At 39.8% G+C, this 23510-nt stretch overlaps 4 protein-coding genes and 1 long non-coding RNA gene across 5 annotated transcripts; 4 read left to right on the forward strand and 1 right to left on the reverse strand.

Moving 5' to 3' along the window:
- Positions 1-16: 16 nt before the first annotated feature.
- LOC103340216 (oligopeptide transporter 7-like) lies at positions 17-4299 on the forward strand. The gene is given in 7 exon segments (XM_008243612.2): positions 17-219; positions 315-906; positions 1903-2261; positions 2264-2471; positions 2646-2901; positions 3210-3392; positions 3532-4299. Coding segments are annotated over 7 exon segments (2214 nt in total). The 5' UTR covers positions 17-185; the 3' UTR covers positions 4114-4299.
- A 138-nt stretch (positions 4300-4437) lies between these two features.
- LOC103340299 (protein NUCLEAR FUSION DEFECTIVE 4-like) lies at positions 4438-6953 on the forward strand. Its single transcript, XM_008243689.2, has 3 exons — positions 4438-5110; positions 5316-6169; positions 6386-6953. Exons 1-3 carry the CDS (start codon positions 4781-4783, stop codon positions 6843-6845), a joined length of 1644 nt encoding a protein of 547 aa, XP_008241911.1. The 5' UTR covers positions 4438-4780; the 3' UTR covers positions 6846-6953.
- A 454-nt stretch (positions 6954-7407) lies between these two features.
- Positions 7408-10386, forward strand: LOC103340215 (S-adenosyl-L-methionine-dependent methyltransferases superfamily protein). Its single transcript, XM_008243610.2, is given in 8 exon segments — positions 7408-7568; positions 7658-7817; positions 8079-8158; positions 8257-8317; positions 8410-8525; positions 9055-9187; positions 9689-9825; positions 9828-10386. Coding segments are annotated over 8 exon segments (915 nt in total). The 5' UTR covers positions 7408-7480; the 3' UTR covers positions 9968-10386.
- A 1414-nt stretch (positions 10387-11800) lies between these two features.
- LOC103340298 (thaumatin-like protein 1) lies at positions 11801-13826 on the reverse strand. Its single transcript, XM_089042851.1, has 3 exons — positions 13336-13826; positions 12524-13196; positions 11801-12197 (listed from the first exon to the last, which is right to left on the reverse strand). Exons 1-3 carry the CDS (start codon positions 13388-13390, stop codon positions 12002-12004), a joined length of 924 nt encoding a protein of 307 aa, XP_088898977.1. The 5' UTR covers positions 13391-13826; the 3' UTR covers positions 11801-12001.
- Positions 13827-18214: 4388 nt separating this feature from the next.
- On the forward strand, positions 18215-19752 carry LOC148914602 (uncharacterized). Its single transcript, XR_016122524.1, has 3 exons — positions 18215-18337; positions 18979-19456; positions 19618-19752. It is a non-coding gene; the product is annotated as an uncharacterized LOC148914602 (long non-coding RNA).
- Positions 19753-23510: the final 3758 nt, after the last annotated feature.

Below are 23510 nucleotides of genomic sequence, written 5' to 3' on the forward strand. Positions count from 1 at the left end.
ACGACATAACAACCATTTGAATTATTAGCAAACCTCCAAACTTTTAACAGTCACCCCTGACATCTCTTGTTAAATTGTCTTAAACAAATACTAGACGAACTTTTCAACTCAGAATTTTAATTTAATTAATTAGACACCAGGCAGGCACACACAGGCCATGATCGACGCCTGGAGAAAGCAACAAGATGACCAGCGAACACGAAATCTCATCTCCTCTGAGTAACTACTAACTTCACAATTTTCTTTTTCGCTTCCATTTATCCATCTCCTAAATAATTTTCCCTCCATTTTTCTAACTACCAACTGCTTTACAGTTCACAGCAACAAGATCGATGGCTCCGCTTCACGACGGCCGCCGGCGGATGAGTTTTCTGGCCACGAGAACTCTCCGATCGAGCAAGTCGCCCTCACGGTTCCGGTCACCGACGATCCCTCTCTCCCGACCGTCACTTTCCGGACTTGGACGCTTGGAGCCCTCGCGTGCGTTCTACTTTCATTCCTCAACCAGTTCTTCTGGTACCGCCGGGAGCCTCTCTCCCTCACCTCGATCTCGGCTCAGATCGCGGTGGTCCCGCTCGGCCGCCTCATGGCATCGCTGATTACGAAACGCGTCTTCTTCAAGGGGCAAAAATGGGAATTCACGCTCAACCCGGGCCCCTTCAATGTCAAGGAGCACGTGCTCATCACCATTTTCGCCAACTCCGGGGCTGGCAACGTCTACGCCATTCATATAGTGAGCACTGTAAAGCTTTTTTACAAGAAGAACCTGTCGTTTTTTGTTGCGCTGCTTGTCGTTTTGACTACCCAGGTGCTCGGGTTCGGCTGGGCCGGGTTGTTCCGCCGTTACTTGGTTGAGCCCGCCGCTATGTGGTGGCCTCAAAACCTCGTTCAGGTCTCGCTATTCAGGTGACGTCCTTTTTTATCTTCCTTTTGCCACGTGTTGTTCTGTTAGTGAACATTTAGTTATCCTTCTGTGCACGTTCGTTGACTATTCAATGGTCTAAACTAAAGCAGGTGCTCCTCCTTATACTGTCTGTGGGCCTAGCCATGGGTCTGAGCCTGGGTCTGGGCCTGAGAGGCCTTGTGCATAGGATCCGTTTTGAGCCCATTAAATTACCTGTCAAAATAAATAATATATACTTTTTGTAAATTATAGGTAGGGGAGAATTGAACTTAGGATCTCTCTCAACATTTGGAAGTAAAAATACTACTAAATCAATCATAACAAAGCCTCTAGATATGTAAATGAGTTCGTCTAATCATCATTGTATCATTATATGATGTGACATATATTTATAGTCCTTATATATATATATAAAGCAAAAGACAGAAAATAGTGAAACATTCAAAATACTAAAAAATACTCTTGGTTAATGTAGACATTAAGAATTGAAATTATTAATTAAATTAAGATAATATAGTAAATTCATATTTTTTAATATTAAAAAAATTTAAAATTAAAAACAAAATCAGATAATATGTCTTACTTTTATGGAATATAACTACCCATGTTATCTTTGCTTAATTTTAAAAATAAAATAAAAAAGAAAAAAAGAAAACCAATTGGCACATGCGTGAGCATGTGCCAAGGGGCTAGTTATAAATAAATAAGTTCTCAAATAGGCTCAAATATTATGAACAAACAAAATACTTTATGTCATTTGTCAATTGGGGTCTAAAAATTTAGGATAAGAATTGGTGACTCTAATATTAGTTGGTCAAAAAATCTGGGCTCCCTAGCACTGCTCAATTAAGTTTTTCTACTGGTCTTGCTTGCTGCAGTGGTTTTTTGTAGAGTAATGTTGTCACTGATACAAATATTAATTATGAACAAAAATGTTGTGGAAAGTCACGAATGTTTCATCTAAACTGTGTGCATGTTATGTATTTGTGAGTGGACAGGGCACTGCATGAGAAAGAGAAGAGGCCAAGGGGTGGGCTAACGAGGAACCAGTTCTTCCTCATTGCTTTCACTTGCAGCTTTGCTTACTATGTCCTTCCAGGCTACCTCTTCCCAATGTTGACTTCCCTTTCCTGGATTTGCTGGATATTCCCTACTTCCATCCTTGCTCATCAGCTAGGTTCAGGGCTGCATGGTCTCGGCATTGGCGCAATCGGGCTTGATTGGTCCAGTATATCCTCTTATCTTGGGAGCCCGCTCGCCAGTCCATGGTTTGCTACGGCCAACATTGCTGCTGGTTTTTTCCTCGTGTTGTATGTCATAACTCCTCTGGCTTATTGGTTCAATTTATATAATGCCAAAACTTTCCCATAGTCTCGGATGGTCTGTTCACATCTACTGGCCAGAGCTACAACATATCAGCTATAATAGACCCCAACTTCCGCCTTGACATTGATGCATATGAGCGAGAGGGCGCTCTCCATATCAGCACCTTCTTTGCTATCTACTATGGTGTCAATTTTGCCTGCCTTACTGCCACTATTGTTCATGTTCTCCTTTTCAATGGGAGGTAAGCCGCACTCTCCAGGTTGAACTGTTGCCTTAAACATTATAATGCTGTCTTTTCAATTTTGTCCAATGGACATCACTTGCTTATATATATTGCTTTAAATATAGTGTAAGGTGAACTAGCTTTATATTGCTCTATATTTTGTTATCGGGCCTTAATTTTTCAAGCTTGCAGAGACATCTGGCAGCTAAGCACGTCTGCCTTCCGCGAGAAGAAGATGGATGTGCACACGAAGCTCATGAGAAAATATAAGCAAGTTCCTGGATGGTGGTTCATGTGCATCCTGGTGGCTAACATAGTAGCGACCATATTTACATGCCATTATTACAACCATCAACTTCAATTGAAATGGTGGGGGGTCTTGCTTGCTTGTGGTCTAGCCTTGTTTTTCACTCTTCCTATTGGAGTCATTGCTGCCACAACAAATCAGGTAGAGTATCATGCTCTTTCTCATATTCTGCATTTTTGCGTTCACGTGGGATGTTCTTTACTATACACTCAGCAAATGTAGCTGAACATTGAATCTCATATTCAGCCTGTGGTATTAAATTTATGAAGCTGACATGCTTTGGCCCCTATGGGGATTCCCTGGAGCCTATTTCCATAGGCCTGAATAGGGTTCAAATTCCAACTGTGTCCCTTAAAATTTTAACATGTTCTGTTTAATTCTGGTACCCCATGCTTGTACCTAGTTTTGCATTGTTATTGCTCATGAACAATCTTTTCATTGATGAACAGAAACCAGCGTTGAATGTGATCACAGAGTACATTATCGGGTATCTTTATCCAGGATATCCAGTTGCTAACGTATGCTTTAAAGTTTATGGATACATAAGCATGAAGCAGGGGATCGCTTTTCTGGAAGACTTCAAGCTTGGGCACTACATGAAGATTCCTCCAAGAGCAATGTTCATGGCACAGGTTAGCTAGCTTCCTGAAAATTAACTTTGGGCACTTTAAGACCTAAAAAATAACTTTGTGAAGTTTCATCAAGTTTCTGGTCCATTGATTGATGGATGAAACATGGTCCCGTAATAATTCAGGAACAATTTGTTTTCAGGTAGTTGGTACTATTATAGCAGCATTCGTCCATTTAGGAACTGCATGGTGGCTTATGAACACAATCCCAGACATATGCGACAGGGCGTTACTACCAGCAGACAGTCCATGGACTTGCCCCGGTGATCATGTCTTCTATGATGCTTCTGTTATTTGGGGTCTTGTTGGGCCTCGAAGAATCTTCGGGGATCTTGGCCATTATTCTGCCATCAACTGGTTTTTCTTAGCTGGGGCTATAGCTCCTGTCCTAGTTTGGCTTGCACACAAGGCCTTCCCAAGAAAACATTGGATTAAACTTATCACCATGCCTGTGCTCTTAGGAGCAACAGTTAACATGCCTCCAGCTACTGCTGTCAACTTCACCAGTTGGGTTCTCATTGGATTCGCCTCGGGCTTTATTGCTTACAGGTATTATCGTGGCTTGTGGAGCCGCCACAACTATGTTCTATCCGGAGCTCTAGATGCTGGATTAGCTTTCATGGCGGTAATTTTGTACTTGTGTCTGGGGATGGAACATGTTAGCTTTAAGTGGTGGGGAAGTAGCCCAGATGGTTGTACCTTGGCTTCTTCCTCAACAGCATGAGGTGTAGTGGTTAAGACCTGCCCAATACTAGGAGAAAATTTGTGTGTTCAGCTGTTTGATTTGAATGTATTGATATGTATAATTATTCGCTTAGGATAGAATAGCAATTATAGAATAACTTCATTGGAGATTTCTTACTGATCGTTAATATTAAATATCAATTCATTTGATTTTGATATTATACAATCCAGCTCATGTTGTTTTTTAATTTTCTGTCATTTGGGGTACATGCCAATTTCGAAAACAGGCTCTCTGATCCGGGGGGTTCACCAAGTTTAGGCAATGGTTTTGTTGAGTGTTTATGCTCATCTGCTCCTCCGGATTTTGACATCTTTTTTTTTTCCTTTTTTTTTTGTCTTCTCTTCTTGAAAACCAGGGTAGCCTCATCCACTTGATGAATATATAACAGCAATGTCTTAGAAGTTATAATATTTTCCATTATTCTGTTTAATCATCATTAATCCGTCACCGTATTGTAAAACCATGGACTAAACCAAAACAGATTTGTTAATTTAAGCATTATCCGCATTAATGAAGGGCAAAACAAACTTATAAATAACTCGGTCAAGCAGAACCAAAAAGCTCGGACAAAACTCGAGCAAACAAACATATTAAGTTCTGAATTCTGATCTACTTTTTTGCCTTTGAATATTTTCTTTGAGTCATCATGTTTCCTTGGCAATTTCTCACATCCCCTGCTGGGAAATGGCTGGGATTTGTAACAGCCATTTGGGTTCAAGCAATCAGCGGCAACAATTACACATTTTCCAACTATTCTCATGCTCTGAAATCTCTCATGGCACTTACCCAGCTTCAGCTTAACAACTTATCTGTGGCTAAAGATGTTGGCAAGGCCTTTGGGCTCTTATCTGGCCTGGCTTCCGATCGTTGGCCGACCTCCATTATTCTCATTTTTGGAGCAGTGGAAGGGCTCATAGGATATGGAGTTCAATGGCTGGTTGTTAGCCAGATAATCAGTCCTCTTCCATACTGGCAGGTATACCCAAACACACATTTCTATAATGTTGTCTAATCGCACAATCTGTCATGTTATGTTGTCACACTGTTAATTAGGACGTTTGAAGCAAATTCTTGTGTGAATGTGTGGTTAAAATGGAGATTCCGTAAGTTAATTACATGCTTTTTATCTTCTTCTTTTTCGGGTTCTTGATAATTGAAATAATTTTCTGTCCTGGATGTAGATGTGCATATTTATGTGCATGGGGGGCAACAGCACAACATGGATGAACACAGCAGTGCTAGTGACCTGCATGAGAAATTTCGCAAAAAACCGCGGTCCGGTTTCAGGCATCCTTAAAGGGTATGTAGGGTTAAGCACAGCAATCTTCACAGACTTATGCACTGCTCTATTCTCCTCCAACCCCTCCAAATTTCTTCTTATGCTTGCTATAGTCCCTGCCATTGTTTGCCTCACTGCTGTCCTGTTCCTCAAGGAAACCGAACCGGCTTCTACGTCATCAGAGCAGAAACAAGAAGCAGAGTTCTTCCATGCCTTTGATGTCATTGCCATTGCTGTAGCTGTCTATCTCTTGGCATTTGACATCACTGGAACTCATGGTCATGTTCTCTCTTTGGCATTTGTCATAGGACTTGCTGTCCTTCTAGCCATGCCCTTGGGTGTACCTTTGTACACTTTTCTTTACACACCCAGCGGCACCGAACCCAGTTGCCATAATGATGATATAGAACATCAAATTAAGGAACCACTGCTTGCTAAAATAGGAGGGCCAATTGAGAAGCCACCAGAGATACAGAACTCAAATGAAGGCATTAATTTGAGAGATGTTGTAGGAAAGCGACAGCCGTTGATTGGGGAGGACCATACCATAATTGAAATGGTACAAACGTTTGATTTTTGGATACTGTTTTTCTCATTTCTTTGTGGCGTTGGCACTGGAATGTGTGTCATGAACAATATGGCACAGATGGGGCTGGCACTTGGCTACCATGATGTCTCCATTTTCGTGTCACTTACTAGCATTTGGGGGTTCTTTGGCCGCATAGTCTCTGGCCTGGCCTCAGAATACTACATTGGGTATGTTCTTTCTAATTTCTCGTGTCACTTATTATTAATTTACAATACCTAATACATTATCACTTACACTTACTATTAATCTACTTAATATTGTAGATTGATACTCAATACTAAACACTTTTTTCCTCACTCATGTAGACAGGTTAAAGAATAGCATAACAAACAAGGGTTCCAAATGTTGCTAACCATAAATTGATACTTTTTTTGTTGTTGCAGGAAATGTGGCACCCCTAGGCCTCTTTGGAATGCAGCTGCTGAGGTTCTAATGGCACTTGGGTTCATAGCCATGGCTTCAGCCTTGCCTGGATCTTTCTACATTGGTTCAATTTTGGTGGGCATGGGCTATGGGGTGCTTCTCACCATAACGGTTCCAGTTGCCTCAGAGCTATTTGGTCTCAAATACTATGGACTTTTGTACAACATTCTCATCCTCAACCTTCCTTTGGGCTCCTTCCTCTTCTCTGGCTTACTTGCTGGTCTTCTATACGATGCTCAAGCCACTAGCACCAGTGGCGGTGGGACCACCTGTGTTGGGCCCCACTGTTACATGCTTGTGTTTGTGATCATGGCAATTGCTTGCATGCTTGGGCTTGCACTGGATATGCTGTTGGCATTTAGAACAAAGAATGTTTATGCCAAGATTTATGAGAGCAAAAACCACACCACGACCACATAGTTAATCTTGTTGCTTCCGTTCTCTCCTTGTTCACGGTGTTGTGAATGATTTGTTTTTGCAAATGATAATTAATTGTACAAATTTTTTCTTCTTCTTTTTTTTTTTAAATTTTTTTATTATTATTTAGAGTAGGTAGGAAGAGTCGAATTTATGATGTCGCGTAACATTGTGAAAGAGAAATATCATTAGGCGAATTGCTAATTAGTTATAAATTGTCATTCTTTAACATCGGCATGAAATCAAACTCACGCCTCATCAAAATCATAACCTATTTCTTTAGCACCTACTTTCTCAACTCCTTTTTCTGGTATCTATTTTGTTGTTTGTTTTTTTTTTTTTTCTGTTTTTCCAAACATTTCTCAATTGCTATGATTATTCGTTCATACAGACGTGTGTGAGTGATTTTTGATTGTGAATGCACAAAAGTCACAAGCTAGCAATTGACCGTGGGCTGGTAGATGGGCTTTAGCTCATAAAACAAGCCCAGGGCCCAATCACGACCCAACTAAAACGACACCGTAACGTCCACGAAATAATGCTACCATTTGTTTCCGTACCAACCAGCTAAAGTGAAGAGACTGAAGTAGATCCCCGAAGACGGAGAGAGAGCGCAAAGAGTGGCAAGGCAACCAACAATGGAAACTGGAACAACAGGAACAAGTGTCAAGGCTTCGTCTCTCAGATGGAAAATTCTTCGTCAAGCTATTCTTCGCAAACCAAACGGTGCCTTCCTCTTCCTCAATCTGTCTCTCTCTCTATGATCAAATACAGTCTGAATTTGTTGTTGAATTTGAATAGTTTGTGAACTGTAGCAGATGAGCAATCTGAAATCGGCGTTAAGCGAATTACGAGGAAGACGAAGCAGGGCTTCAACTTGTTACCATGCCATCTCGTTGACGACCCATCTCACTCGAGCGATGTTACCGTCTGCTACACCTTGCCCATTGACTCTGCTCCCAAGCTTTACCTAACGTGAGCTTTGAATTTTGTATTTTTGAAAAGCTCATCAAAATTGAATCTTTCATTTCAATTTCTCCTGCTCAAACTTAAGCTTGCAAAACCCCAGAGCTCGTATAAGGGTACTGTCCAAGTTGTTTTATTTTCTCTACGTGGGACATCTGAAACATGGCACAATGAGCTGATAATATAATATTTTTATTAAAGGTTCTTGTTCTTGATACATTGTTATAGATATCTTTTATGTGATTGGTGGAATGTTTGTTTTTGGCGCAGTCAAAGAGTGGTTGACCATGCTGAACTCAGGGACTTTGAGATTTGTAATAAGTACAATATTGACAACACTGGGCTTGTTTGTAAGTTCCTATTTATACAAATTGGCTACACATCTTACTGGTTCTGAGATTCTGAACAAACATTTGGCTTCATGTATCTTGTTCATGGTTTTGTACAGGTCAGTGGCCATCAGAAGAGGTTCTTGCATACTTTTGCTTGTCACACGCAGACATGTTCAGGTTGTTATGGGTTGTTTGCTACCTTCTGATACAGCTTTCAGTGTGCATTTTGCGTCTATATGATTTCTTTGCATTTGATTTCTACTTTCTAGGTCTAAGAGAGTAATTGAGCTTGGATCAGGCTATGGCTTAGCTGGTTTAGTTATTGCAGCAGTCACTGAGGCATCAGAAGTTGTAATTTCAGATGGAAATCCTCAAGTAGTTGATTGTATCCTAATTGTATCGTGCTAAAGGTAAATAAAGATGGGAATGCTAGTTGTATGAGAAACATTAAACAAGTTGGCTTATCTTATCTGATGATTTTTCAGAAATTTTGCTCTGAAAGATGCATAACTGAAGCAGCTTTGGGATCGGTCCTTTTCCATTTCCCTTTCAAAGGGCTGTAACTATACATGTCCTAATTGCAAGTACAAGAGAAGGTTTAAGATTGTTTGTATTCTCTAGCTGTATCTTTTATGAAAGGAGGCTGTTAAGCTCTGCTCAAGTTTTAATGCTTGCCTAGGATCTTGTGCCCTATGAACATGGTTCTGGCTTGGGATCTTTTCAAACCCACAAGTCCTTTCATGTTTTGTTCTGTCTTTGTGTTATCTCGTCAAGGAACCATCCATTACTAATAGAGTTTTTTTCCCTTCTCTTAAGTGAATTTGGAAATATCTACTTGTTTCTATTGTTGATTCAAAGCCAATTTATCATTTGGTGAATCATAACCTGTTATGTCCAGATTCCTTAATGTTTAGATATTCAGCATAATATTGACGCCAACTCTAAAGCATTTGGTGGTACAAGAGTGAAGTCTATGATGTTGCATTGGAATCAGAACGAAATTTCAAATATCTCTAGCACTTTTGATCTCATTGTTGCCAGTGACTGGTATGTTCCTTTTGCTTTTAAGTTTCCATTTGAACAATCTGTGCATTTTCCTTTTCCATTAAAAGAAGGGAGGGATTATGCCTTAGTTACCACAAAGCATGTGGCAAGTGGTATGGACTTCCCAATGATTTCATCTTTCTATCATAAAGACATGGAATTTGGACTTAGTTGATGCCATGGTGGTTGTCTGGATAGGCGCAACCCTTTTTTGTAGACCACTTTGTATTCTCAAATGGATATGGTGGATTCCTCTTTGTTTATATTCAATTCATATTTTTTATGAGTTTGGGAGTTTATTGGTGAGGAAAACTTTTTGTCGATTGCAATTTTGGTTGACCTGTGGAAATCTAACATCTTGGTTTTGTTCACTAGCTGACAAGAGGCATTTGTACTGAGTATGTAACATAATGCATGAACACACATGATTGCACACTAAGTGGATTCAAATATTTATGCTTTATTTTTTGTTATATTCATTAACTTGATATGGCATATTCACAGCACTTTCTTCAAGGAATTCCACAATGGACTTGCTCAAATTGTCAAGTTCCTGTTGGGAAAAGTTCAGCCCTCGGAAGCTATATTTTTAAGTCCTAAAAGGGGCGACTCATTGGACAAGTTTCTGGAGAAAACCAAAAAAATGATTTGCGCTTCAGCATAACAGAGAATTATGATGCAGAAATTTGGAAGCATCATACGGAGTTCATGAATGGTGCTGTTTCCTGGCCCAGCTACCAAAAAGATCACTGCTATCCCTTATTGATCAGAATTACAGTGTGAACTTGCACTCCTATTCCTTCGTCAGCTGCACATATTTCAGGCAATATAGATTCGTCTCTGGCGGAATCAAATTTTGCTGGCTGAGCTGTGCTGTAGCCCGTTTGAGTGTACTAATTATTGTAAGGAAATAGGAATTGCAGCATACTGCCTGAATTCGGTACTACTTCCTCCACAATATGTGGATCCAGATCCGTAGTCACTTCAACTGCATAGTCCTTCCGTATCATTGCGTAGATCCTCCCTGTCTTTTAGTTTACCAATGGAAGCGAAAGAATGACATTACCCTTTTTGGTTTATTGTATTGTGATTTCCTTTTTAAGTCTATAGGTCTTAGCAGATTTATAGTTTACCAATTGTAATGCAAGAATGAGATTGCTTTTTTAATTGATATAATATATTAATGATTGATTTCCCTTTTAGCATGATCTAGGAGGGTGCATTGAAAGTTTTATACTTCTTGTCTGAAGATTCCTTATCTTTATTTGAGCATCAAGTCACATATTTAGCTTTTAAATACGGCCGTCCATGAGTAAACAAATACATGGACAACAGAGGACGCTGCTGAACAATGTCAAAAGCAATACTCTTCGGATCAATTAAACTAACATATTGGGAGTGGGAGATAACTTGTTTGCTTTGAAGTTGGATGTCACCGCAGGTTCAGAGCAGTGAACAAGCCTCGTCCGGTGTGCAAAAAAGTGACATGCCCTGGTTCAAATTCTTAGCTTTTATAAAGGTGAGTCTATCTCCTTGCATTCTCTGCTGTTTGATTCTGTTTTTATGAAATTTTGACTTCTTACTTAACCCGAAAACTATACGCAATTGCAAAGCACAACCTTTCTGAAGAAGCAATCAAAGTTTATGAAGGATTATGTCTGATTCGATAATATGGTGCAACTTTGGGAATAATGATATAGTAGCCTTTTCATGTGAATACTGCAGTTCTCTTACCCATGCAACAATGGTTATATCTATCTGTAAGCGTACTGACTTGAGGGGTGAAGAAAAACTCCACAGCGCTGGTCTCTCACTGTAGTGTCAGACCCTTTTTTATTGTGGGTCTGTTATATTTTGTGTGTGAGAGACCGGGGCTATGTGCCGGCGGGGCATACAGAAGTTTTTCTACAAGGATGACCCAAAATGGGTTAAATTGTTTTAAGGTAACATGTTATGTTCACATTGCTCTTCTTTTCTACTGTTTTTTATCAAATGATCAACAGATGGTGAAAAAATGATGAAAAGATGGATTACGAAGCATCACCATTGAAAATGGACCGCAGTCATTATCAAATATCAATCATCATCTTATCTCGAAGAAAAAGTTGGTTTGATCCTGTCTTTGTCATGCTTTCTTTGTGTGGTTCCCTCCACTCAAGTTGGTGAAGAATCACCTCTTTGTATGCATCTATATGTCCAGGATGTCAAGCTCCAAGCAACTCACAGTCATAGGGCGGCAACTTGGATCATACTTGCGTTGGCCTTTTTAGGCTGGTTTGCTTATCTTCCTAGCAATTATAATGATGTTTTAGGATCTTCTAACAAACACAAAACATGAACCATTTCAGAATTGACGTTATCAATTGAAATCGCATATTTTCTTTTGGCTTCAGGCTGTAATAATCAAAATTGGAGACCCCTACAAGCACTACTGCTGTCCAATCATGAATGCTCACCACTTACTTCCTATTCACGCTACACGTTTGCATCGATAAGTGCTTGTTCAAGTGAGTCGCAAGTAATTTTTTTGTCAGACCTACTGTGAGGGGCGTCTATTACAAAGGCCCCGCCCCTCACATTGGGTCTCCCAGTATAGTTCTTTAAACATATAACAAGGGGCGAAAAAGCACATCTTTATTTCTAAACAAATGCTCATGCTTCATATATTAATATATGTGTAAGTATTGAACGCTAAAAATGGGGGGATTTGGAAGTGGGTGTTGTTGTTGCTTCTTTTTCTAGGACTGTCAAGATCAAGGATGCCAAATGGTGGACTCATACTCATACTCATTTGGGACATGAGTGGCTGCCTGTCTACTACGATAACTGTGAAAATGAGAGGACCAAAGAGATGACCAAAACCAAAATGCTCCGGAGAGCCATGGAAGGTTGGGTTCTTGTTGAATACCCTGCGGCCAAATCTGCAAGCAATGATGAGGCCAGTAAGTCCGACCCGGAATCCGACCCTGAACCATCAGTTGTTTGTGAAGGGGAATCTGTTGCGGATTTTACACTGTACAAAAACATATTCCGTACCATGTTAATGTCAATTATACGCATAATTAGCATATCATTGAAGTCAAATTACTATTTGAAATCAACCTAAAAATTGCAACTCAAACACTTTTAAACGAAATATTCTATGACTTCACAATTGAGTTTGTTACGTCATTAGGAGAAAAAACTTCCATGCAACGGTATATCCGAATTGTACATACATATTATGTTGTTAGACTATTAAGTCATTATTTCGTTTTCAAAATTTTGTTACTCAAATAATTTTGTTTAAAATGAATAATAAATAAACAACATAATATTGTAAATTACTCCATCTAATACCTTGTAAGAAGAGAAGCGCAAAATGTGATCGTATAGTCAGCACCCGTACACGTAAACGTACTGGATGCATCGTCGTAAGCGTAGCTGTACGATTTGGGGCACGCGGACTTAAACAGCTGCGAGTACATGGACGGCTTACACGTGGACGGTGACCCATACTCGCCGTTGCAACAGTACTCCGGGCTCCCAAACGCGTCGCATGCGCTCTTGCACGCGCCGCCGCCGTCGACTTTGAGCTCTGCGGGGCACCGACGGTTGAGGTCCGTAGCGCAGCCCGTGGACGCGCACGTACCGGATCCCCCGCTCCCTTCAACGATCATAGGTAAGTTATAGCCGTCAACCAGGCTGACATCATAGAAGTCTTGAGAACCCGAGCCGAGTGTGAACTCGGCTAGAGTGGCTGGCGGTGCAGCTCCAGCTCCGTTGCACTCGAGCTGGCCCGAACCGCAGTCGCCGGTCGAACATGAGCCGTGGCCGGAACCGTCGAAGTTGCAGCCGGTTCGGCCCCAGAAGCGGCCGGACCAGCCTGTCGGGGCTTGGAAGGAGCGGGAGCTGCCTTTGGCGAGCTCGAAGCCGGTGCTGTCCAGCTTGGGGCTGCCTGCGCTGGCTAGAATTCCTGGCCATACTGTGAAGTCACACTTGTTTGTGAATGTGAATGTGGCTCCGGTGACCCCTGCAAACCAAAATCACAGAAAACATAAACATATATATATATATATGGTCAAATTATGAATATTTTGATTGAGTTATGAAAATGTGAGAGGAACCCAAGTGGTGAAATTGGTTTAATTGTTGCAATTTTGGGTTTTTACCTTTGGCAATGATGAGAAGGAGGAGGGTGATGCAATAGGAAAATTGAGTACCCATTAGGACTTTTGTGTGTGTTTAATTTGGTGAATTTAGATTGTTTAGAGATGGTGGTTCCAATCCAGGAGAGAAGAAGGATAGAAAGGCAGGGCCTTTATCTTTGATAAATCAAAAATGCCAGAGAGAGAGAGAGAGAGAGAGAGAGCAGAGAATGGTGTATAATTCTCTCACACAGACACTCTGCAAATGGCAAAGGATCAGTGTGAGAGAAAAGGAGAGGGAGAGAAGGAAGAAGGAAAAGGTTGAGGGAGTGGTGGGAGAATCTTAACCATCAGCTGTGAGGCTCTATTTGTAGAGAATTGTAGAAACAAGGAGGATCAAGATAGCAATGGGAGTGTCTGTATCACCACCGCCTCACTGTCATGGGGAAGCACTTTTGCTCTGTAAAAATATCACCTGCCAATTAAGTTCGAGCTTAGTGTTGTGAAATCACTAAACAACATCACACTTGTTGGGTAAAGATGTCCTTTTATATGGAAATCAGCTGGAACCTGCTCGAGTGGCAGCAGCCACCTTTTCTTTTTGACACTTGTCTAATTCTTTTTACTAATACAGTTATTTAGTTTTATCCCATCACCATGAGTTTGTTTGAGCATGATTTTAATTTTTTAATTTTTTTTTCCTGGTAGAATTAAAAAAATTATTTCTTTTCTCTTCTATTTTTATGTCTGTTATGAAATAATTGTCTTCTTCTAGAAACCCAACAAGAACAAAAATAAATAAAATAAACAAACCTATAGTGATAAACGATAATTATTATTAAGATGAAGAGAAGACCATGGAAAAGTCGTGTGGGAGGGCACGTGGGAGAATATCATTGGAGTCAAATGCACTATGAGGCACCACGTGTCCACTCATATTAGTGCGGTTTCAATTTGCTCACAGAAGATTCTCATGTCACTGAAGTAATTAAAAAAGCAAAATCACATGCAAAATGACCTGTGTCTAGGAGGCTAAGAACCGCCGTAACAAGGCGGGGATTTGGTTTAGAGGCGGTTTACGGTGCCGTCATTGCATGACGAGGAAGCCAACGTTGCCTCAAATTAGGAGGCAAGTCACATGGTCTTAATGCGGGAGCTTTATATCATGCGGCCAATTGTGGTGGTTGGTTAGTTGGTTTCATGTGCTTGAAAAGCTTTTCTCAATCCGGAAACCTTGCTCGAGAAGAAAGTTATCGTGAGAATGATATTGGTGTGTGGTGTCGGCCAAAAGTTAGATTGTCACTCTTTATTGGTTTTACGGTTTCAGTTATATAGTTGCTCTAGTTGATCAAGTGAGTAAAATTGTCACTCTTTATGTTTGTGCAATTTTGTCATTTTGTATCCTCCGTGTTGGACACGGGTGTGCGAGTGTCCGACACTCCGACACTTGGGCTTAGCGAAGTGTCCGTGCAACATAGCCTCTAAATTGTCTTGATTATAAATTATGAAATTGAAACATTGCTTCACTTCCCATTTGAAATTTATGGACCCAACACATGTACGATATGATATATATCTGACTGGGAAATTGATGAAGCCAACAATCCGCATGACTGGGAAATTGCAGAACCTTATGGGAAAAGGATGGCGTGCCCGCTTGTATCCAAGTTCGTTGCTCGTTTCATTCAATCTTTTTGTTTGAGTCTTGTTTTTAGCTTTTCAGTGGGGCAACAATGTCTAGCTTTCTAAAGGGGCAATGCCATCTTATATATATTGAAAGATAAGCCTTTTCAAATCTAAAGTGAAAAAAAAGGGTTATGCAGATAGAGTCTACCTAATTAAGGCTACTCCCTATCTATCTATCTACTTTCTATTTTGGTTTATTTTAGACCTAGTTTATAGCAGGAGATGACTCAAATGCATACTTTTCGACCTTCATTTTTAAAAAAATAAATACGTAATTTGGACTTTGTATCCAAATTGTCCACCCTTAAGTTGTTTTCTGACTGTAATTTGGGTTGATGTGTGCTAAACGCCAAATGCGACTATGGTCAAAAAAATAAGAAAGTGAAAATTGTTGAATATATGACTCAATGTAATTTGAGTAACTCATCAAAATTTCCTTTTATGTCAAAATTTCTTCCCTTCTTCTTTAACTCAGCTTTACTTCCCTTTCGAATTCTCATATTCCATTCTCAAAATTTTATAAGTAAACACTAGCCTTAATTTGACGTACATTATTTACTTATTCTCTCACAACTTAAGTTTTTTGGATTAAACCAATGAGGATTAGTTCAATTGGTAAGGTCTCTGGACTGTGTGTAGCCTTCACTAGTGTTCGAGTCTTGCTGCTAGTAGTCCTCATTGGTGCGTGATCTGTAATTTCCTACATAAATTCATACCGGTGACAGTTAGCAATTGGGTGTCACGCGTAAGTCTTTCCAGCTTGAAGTTGTGGGTATGCCCTAGCGTTGGTGGTAAGAGTAGTCAATCTCTCCCTAAACTTTTCTTCATTAAAAAAAAAGGAAGTTTTTTGATTAGTGCCTTAGAGAAGAGTTTATCCAATATCTCTAGCCAAACTAGAGAGCCAATTTAGTGACTGGCCTTGGGTTTGAAGGGGAGTGTTAGTATTGATTCCCGCATGGCCTAGATATTTTTAGAATAATACAGTAGTAGTATATGAGTACATTAACACCTTTTCCTTGTAAGCCGGTTTTGAGACAATGAAAATTCTATCGCATTGTTGGAGCAAGATTTCTTTCAAGAAGAAATACCTGCACAGGTTTTTGACTGAAGTTCGCACGCTTCTTTGGTTGAAAGAGAACTCTGGATTGCGTTTCGAAGACGAAAGGTGGAAACGGGGTGAGTACCTGTAAAAGCCACTCTGAAGCTCAAGTCAGTGTTTGTGTAGCGGACTTTTAGTGTTCTATTGAATTTCTCGTATCTCTGCTAGAGGTCTAGCTGAGTTTTTATAGCACTTCAAGTTCTTGGGTTTAGCCCTACTTCCCCAGCTTTGCACATCTCATCCTCCACTTCATGGTAATGGGGTTAGATGAGTGGGTTGTGTCTCCCTCGCTCCGTACTTCTCTAGTAGGAGGGAAGTTTAATCATCCCACGTCTTTTAATCATGTCATATGGGTTAAGCCATGACACGTGAGATTTGGTCCCAACAGTGCCTCCCTTTTTTCCTCTCTACACGCTTCGTGGGTGGAAAGGGAAAAATGATTTAAATGGGACTTTGAAGCAGGATTTCTTTGGATTGAACACATGATGTCATGATGGGCTCATGGTTGAGCCCAAATAAACAGTTCATTTTCTTTCTTGGGCTTGTTCGTCTCAGGTCGACGGATCTTCTCAATTGAAAGATCCCCTATATGGATAATACACATTCCAGTTGACCGACTAATTCTAATTGTTTTGTTCCGAAGCAAAGATATCCACGGGGCAGTTCGTCCTATTCAGATATTCACGACCAAGAAGTACTGGATTCTCTTTCGGATAGGCCCTTGAAAGGAGAAGGAAGGCTGGAATGCCAACGGGCGTATATTATTGAATTCACCCGACCCGATAGTACTGTACCCATTTTGGGAACGTCCAGTGCCAAAGTTGGTCAAACCCAAAAATATAATTCATGTTGGACCATTGCCAACCAATGCATGTTGTTGACCTTTCATACATGTGTATCCTTGCTTTCATCTCCCGCATGTGAAACATCCATGTGTGAATTTTTCATGCACGTTGCTGACTTTTCAAGTTTCAACTATGGACTTTTAGCCCTATGTGAAATATCTAGGTACAGACAGCCAATCCCATGCGTAAGTGGACCCTTTCACTTTATTTTGGACTTTTGCACCTCTGCCGATCCGGTGGGCTCATGCAAATTTCTTTCTCTTTACTAACAGATCTCAAATAGACTCCAGCTGGGGTGTGCTTGGTTTTAGGCTTTAGCCAATTCGGTGGGCCCCATGCTCTTTGCTTTCTCTTTGCTAACCAATCCCAGATAAACCCCAGTTAGGGTGCGCTTGGTTTTAGGCTTTAGCATATCTAGTGGGCCTCATGCTCTTTGCTTTCTCTTTGCTAACCGATCCCAAATGAACCTCAACTAGGATGCCCTTGTGTTTGAGCTGATCTTCTAAACCCCGATGCCCTTTAACTGTCCTTCCGGATCCATGCGTCTTTGGTTTCTCAGCTGATCCCAGGTGTCCATGACTTTTTTTTTTCTTTTTTTTTCTTTTTCTTTTGCACTTGTGCTTGAGCTAACCTTGCAGACCCAATACCCCTAAGCTATCCTTCCGGACCCATACGCCTTCGGTTTCTCAACTAATCCAAGCGATCCATGCTCTTTCTTTGTTCCTTTTTTTTTTTGCTTGCGCTTGAGCTAACCTTGTGGACTCCAATACCCCTGAGCTGTCTTTCGGACCCATGCGCCTTCAGTTTCTCAACTAATCCAGGCGGTCCATGACTTTTTTTTTGCGCTTGCGCTTCAGCTAACCTTGCGGACCCCAATACCCTTGAGATGTCCTTGTGGACCCATGCGCCTTCGGTTTCTCAACTGATCTAGGCGGTCTATGACTTTTTTTGTTTGAGAAAGTAAACAAGTCTAGCTTCGTAGGTGTACTCATTACCTTGCACCACTTATTGCTTATACCTATTGCTTTTGTGGAAGTGCATGCAACTTTCTGTCAGGGAAAAGCATGCATTGGGTAGAGATAACCTCGACTGGCCATATCAGTCCAAGCTTTGTTGCCAAAGCCTAAGGCGAATATCTGAGTTGGCCGTATCAAGCCTTATCTTTGCTTTTGAAAAAAAAAAAAAAAAAACTTCTCCCCATGACTTTTGTGAATTATTTTTCTCTAATGCTCACACCCTCTGCTATAAAAGGTATGTCGATAGAGATACATTTCATTCGTAAAACCGTTCATACTTTGCTTTTGTTCTTCATATAAGATCTAGGCGTGAAAAGAGAGGAAAGTGTTCTGTGCATTTGAAAACTCTGCCGAAAGTTTCTTGTTCTTGCTACGACCCAGTAAGTATTATTTTTATCTTTACTATTTTCATATCAAGGCATGAGAGTTAGCCCAAATCTGGTGGTGTCCTATCGAGCTATGAGATACTTAAGGCTCGCACTAAAGGATGTGTTCCCGACAACGTAGGGATCGATCTTTTTCCTTTGGGGTCGGATATGTACACTAGTGCCGGTATCCCTCGGGGCTCCTTAATTCTTTCATCGGCTCACTTAGAGTATGTTAGGTTTCCACTCCATCCCCCTTTTCACATGCTCTTATTTTTCTTGGACCTTCACCCCATGCAACTAAACCCAAATTCTTACCTTATCATATTCGGTTTTCTAGCCGTCAAGTTGAAGTGGGGTGTGTCCCTTAGCTTCAAGGATTTCATATACCTCCACAATTTAGCTTGTGTTATGGGGAAAAGCCGTTATTTCCTTTTTACTCCTGGGTATGGTAAAAAGATATTTACTTGTAAGCCAACTTTCACCAATTATTGGAAAAACCAACCTCTCTTGATCACTGGGGAATGGGCGGCGCATGAGATGTTTAACATGTCTGTCTCATCGGTGTTTGGCTCAAAACCTGGTATAATGATTCATGCCTTTGAATTATAACTTATTGTGTTTTTGAGGGTCTAACTAACCTTTTCTTTTGGCAGTACTTCCTTCAGACAAAAGGTACCTCATTCCTGAAGACCGGATCGCTTGGTTGGAGGAGAACTTGATAGGTCAGAGGTGGGATATCACACGCTTCGTCGACCCTGCAACTCTCATCCGTCTTTCCACTGCTCGTCGTACAGCGACTTACTTCCCGTTTATTTTGGCTAACTCAAACTTGTACGGAATAGACTTGTTCAAGGACATTTGCTCCATCGACGTCGAGTTTTGTTGTGATGAGGATTCAACATCTCTTATCTAGGTCAGTTTTCAAGAAAGTGAGGCTGAGTTAACTTAGCACGTTCATTATCAGTCCCAAGCCGTAGGAAATGGAGACCGAGCCCTCAGGGGCTGAAAAGAAGTCCCGCCATGCCCCATAGGTCGTTTCGGGTTTGGGTTCACCTAATGTTGCATCCGCCTCGAGTACTCCGTCCCAACCTCAGCAAGTCCATCGTGCTCCCACTCTCGCTAGCTCACTAGGTGAGAACGACTTCACGGATATGAATGATGAACAGATGTAGGGCTACCAATCATAGTGCTTGAGTGCAGTACGAAAACGTTTAGGATTTGTGCCCGTGTCATTCGATTGTAACGTCATAGCATAGCTGCCTGCCTAATGCTTAATTTCTTATTTCTTGCAGATGGTTGGAATTCACAACGCGCAAATGGCGAGATTCAGGCTATGAGCCGTGAGATATGCGAAAAGACGGCGACCCTCAAACTCAGTGGGAAACGCATCAAGGAATGTGTAACTAAGCGAGCAGCGGGGAGAGCTGCAAAACACGAAGCGACCAAAGCCTGCATTGGTGGAGGTTGATCGCCTTAAGCAAGAACTGGCGGATGCTGCACGCAATAGGGACGAGGAGTATCAAGTCAACACCAAGCAGATCAAGGTCGAGATGGCCAGGCAATTCAGATACGGTTGGGTTCAAGGTCAACAACTCCCTGAGTACCGGTTTGTGAGGGGATCCAGATGACTATGACGATGAGTTGGGATTTGATCCCGTTGTCAAGAGCCAAGAAAAATCCCAACATGTTAGGCACCTAAAATAGTTCATAACCAGGATGCATACCCTGAAAATAACCAGCGGGATCAAATCCCAACTCATCATCATAGTCATCTGGATCCCCTACAAACCGGTGCTTATGGAGCTGTTGACCTTGAACCTAATCCTATCTGAATTGCCTGGCCATCTCGACCCTGATTTGTTTGGTGTTGGCTTGATACTCATCATCCCTATTGCGTACATCATCCACCAGTTCTTGCTTAAGACGATCAACCTCCATCAATGCAGTGCTTTGGCTGTTTCTCAGGTTCTGCAGCTCTCCCCGCTGCTATTCAAGCTCAGTTTCATATTCCTTGATGCGCTTCCCGCTAAGTTCGAGGGTCGCCGTCTTTTCACATATCTCATGGCTCATAGCCTGGAACTTCATCATTCTTTGTTGGTTTGGAGGGTGCAGGGTGAGGCCATATCTTGAATTTAGAAATACAAGAGTGTCAACAAATATCAATATATGAAGCAATGAACTGTATGGAAATAAAGATTTTATATCTAAAATGAACTGTATTTATACTCACCCCATGAGGTTTTCGGTGTTTTCACAACATTCTCGAGGTTTCAAAAATTACACGAACACCCTCTTAAGTCTTAAAGAATTTTCGAGTTATTTATACAAGCTAACACTCCTCTGAAGTATTTTTTATTTTCACAAAATATCTTTAAGCCTCTCAAGTGATAAGTTATATGCCGTGGAAAGTACATGTGCGGATAAGAATTTTAGCTTTTTCTTTTTCATCGGCATCATCATCGATTCATCGATCATCCTCTTGTTTTGTTTTTGGTTTCAGCACTCCTTTTTCCTTTAGTATAAAGAGAAGTACGTCACCCAACCCACCATACCACTTTTGATACTAAAAAAAACATTCTTTAAAAGAAAGAAAAAAAGGTTTATGCAATCGGGAATCCTTTGTTTTTTAAGCCTTAATTTCACTCTATAATTAAACTTGCTTTTGTAATTGTAATTTTGAAGGGAAAAGGATGGTATTATGAATAATTAATGGTGAAAAGGGGAAAAGGGGGGATATTACACTAAAGTTGGCATAATCAGACAGACATGATAAGGATACATATGCAGAATAATAAGATGCATTTTGCGATATAAGAAAAAGTAATATAAACGATACAAGTTTGCATGGGGTCAAATGAAGGAATGGAGCTAGGAGGCAATAGGTTGTAAAGAGTAGTTTTGGTTTTGCTTATCAAGATATGGTTATTAAAAGTGTTTTTCTTTTTCTTTTTTCTTTTTGAATTCCTATGTATATTTTGTAACTTTGTTATTAGGTTTAGTTGTTCACAACTCATAAAAATAAATATGTATAGCTTGTCAAGCAATTAAAAAATTCCTAGTTGATGGCCATATCCTATCATGAAGAAATACATAGGTTTCATCCAACAATTCGTAGCTATTATATGAGTTTTCAAAAGCCATAATCACCAAAAAAGTAGTACAAAAGTTTGGGAGAAGGCGTCTTGAATTGAAGGCTTAAGAGCATCCGTAATATTTGTTCAATAGTTCAATATTTTGGCATCTATTAAATTGAACTGTAGTTTTACTTACAATGGTACAATTCAATAGCTTTATATCAATAGTTATATTTACTTACATGTTTTTTTTACATACTCAAGTAAAATAAAAATGATAAATTTAATAATACAAAAAAAATTGTACTATTGAAATATTCTCAAAGATATCTTTAAAAAGAGACCAATTTTAAATATATTTGTAAAAAAAATATATATATTTTTTTTATATTGCATTGAACTATATGAACAACCATTACGGATGCTCTTTACAACATAATGCATTAATTGCTGTATTTTTTTCTATTTATTATTGTATATGGGTCTCATGGTTAGTCTATTGTAATTGTAGTAGATGGTTCATCACGTAGCATCTTCTATTGCAATGAACTAAATCACACCATTGCAAGTGAGATATTACAGTTTTACTTCAATTTCATGCAATAAAATTGCATTGATTCTAACCATTGCATGTGCTCTAAGGGAGAAATTGCATGGAAAACTTGATTCTCTTGATATGACAGAGGTTATAGTGAGAGTTTCTTAATAGTTGTCCGATTTAGTACAGAGTTATGCTAGATTGAAGACGACGTTTAAATTTAGCAAATTTGACTTTTCAAAAGTTGGTTCTTTTCCCATCGCAGCCACCAAAATGTTCAACGTCTTTTGCTTCCGTTAAAAGTCCTCTTAGTCAGAATGAAAGTGATTATGTTGGATGAATATGAGCAAATCTTAGAAAATCAAGTGTGAATCAATTAAGTTTCTATCGCTAAAGTTCAACATTACACCACATAAATGCACATCAGAAAATGACAGATTTTTGTTTTCAACAACAGATAAAGAGATGCTTTGCGTAAAGGCAGCGAAATTTGAGTTTTCAAATACTTTGAATAAAATATCAAATACTTGAACATATACCCACATGAATTTTTTTTTTTGGGTCACATCCGAAACCAAAACTTGGAATACATCTTTTTGATCTTTCTTTCCCATGGACGGTTTGTCCAAAATTTGCACGTTTTACTTGGCTTACAAATTTTATGCTTTGTTGTCTGTAGTGTTAGTGCATAGGGATATGAAGTCAACGTAAACTATATAGTGTTTTCAAACGAAAGCTCCAATTCAAAATGCCCACCTTATAAATTTTATGCATTGTTATCTGTGGTGTTAGTGCATAAGGATATGAAATCAACGTAAATTATATAGTGTTTTCAAATGAAAGCTCCAATTCAAAATGCCCACCGAAACAATATATGTGGATGTGATCACAAGTAAAAAGAAACTTGTTTGCCCTAATTTTGGTGTTGCTGGAATTCTTTTATCACAAAAAGGAAAGTTGGGAAAGTAGCTACAAAAAAAATTAATTAAAGCTTTACAGCAGCAGCTTATATCCTGCAACTATTTGTGGAAATAAAGTATTTTTAAAGAAAAACTGAATGAATAGGATACGAGAAATGGAAAAAAAAAAAAAAGCACAGCCAAGTTGGATATAGCTTTCCTTTCCATGCAAGCAGCATTGTAATGTCTAGGTGTTAAAGCTACTTAACTGATCAACCTTTTTATCCACCAGAAAAAATGTGGAAAAAAGCCACAAAAAAAATTTGTGTGGTTCCTTCACAATCTAGCCAAGACCCAAGGACTATAGCAGATTGGTGGCTCTAATTAATCATAATATTTTCCCCTTTAAAAAAAAAATAAAAGCACTTTTTAATTAAGTTAGAAAAATAAATGGCTTGGTAAGTAAGTAGAAAATCTTTATTAAAAAAATTATTTAAAAAGAAAGTAAAAAGAAAAAGAACTCTGGGTCCTCTGGCACGATGCAATGCATTAATTCAATTTCATCCCACTAATTCAAAAGATAAAGTTGATTTGTTACCCTAATTATAGAGTTGATTTGTTGATGAAGTATTTTAGCAGAAAAACCTCCAATCTAGTCCCCATTAGCAGACTCA

The sequence above is a fragment of the Prunus mume genome, linkage group LG8, assembly GCF_029339155.1.
Source record: "Prunus mume cultivar Tortuosa linkage group LG8, ASM2933915v1, whole genome shotgun sequence".
NCBI classification, from domain to species: domain Eukaryota; kingdom Viridiplantae; phylum Streptophyta; class Magnoliopsida; order Rosales; family Rosaceae; genus Prunus; species Prunus mume.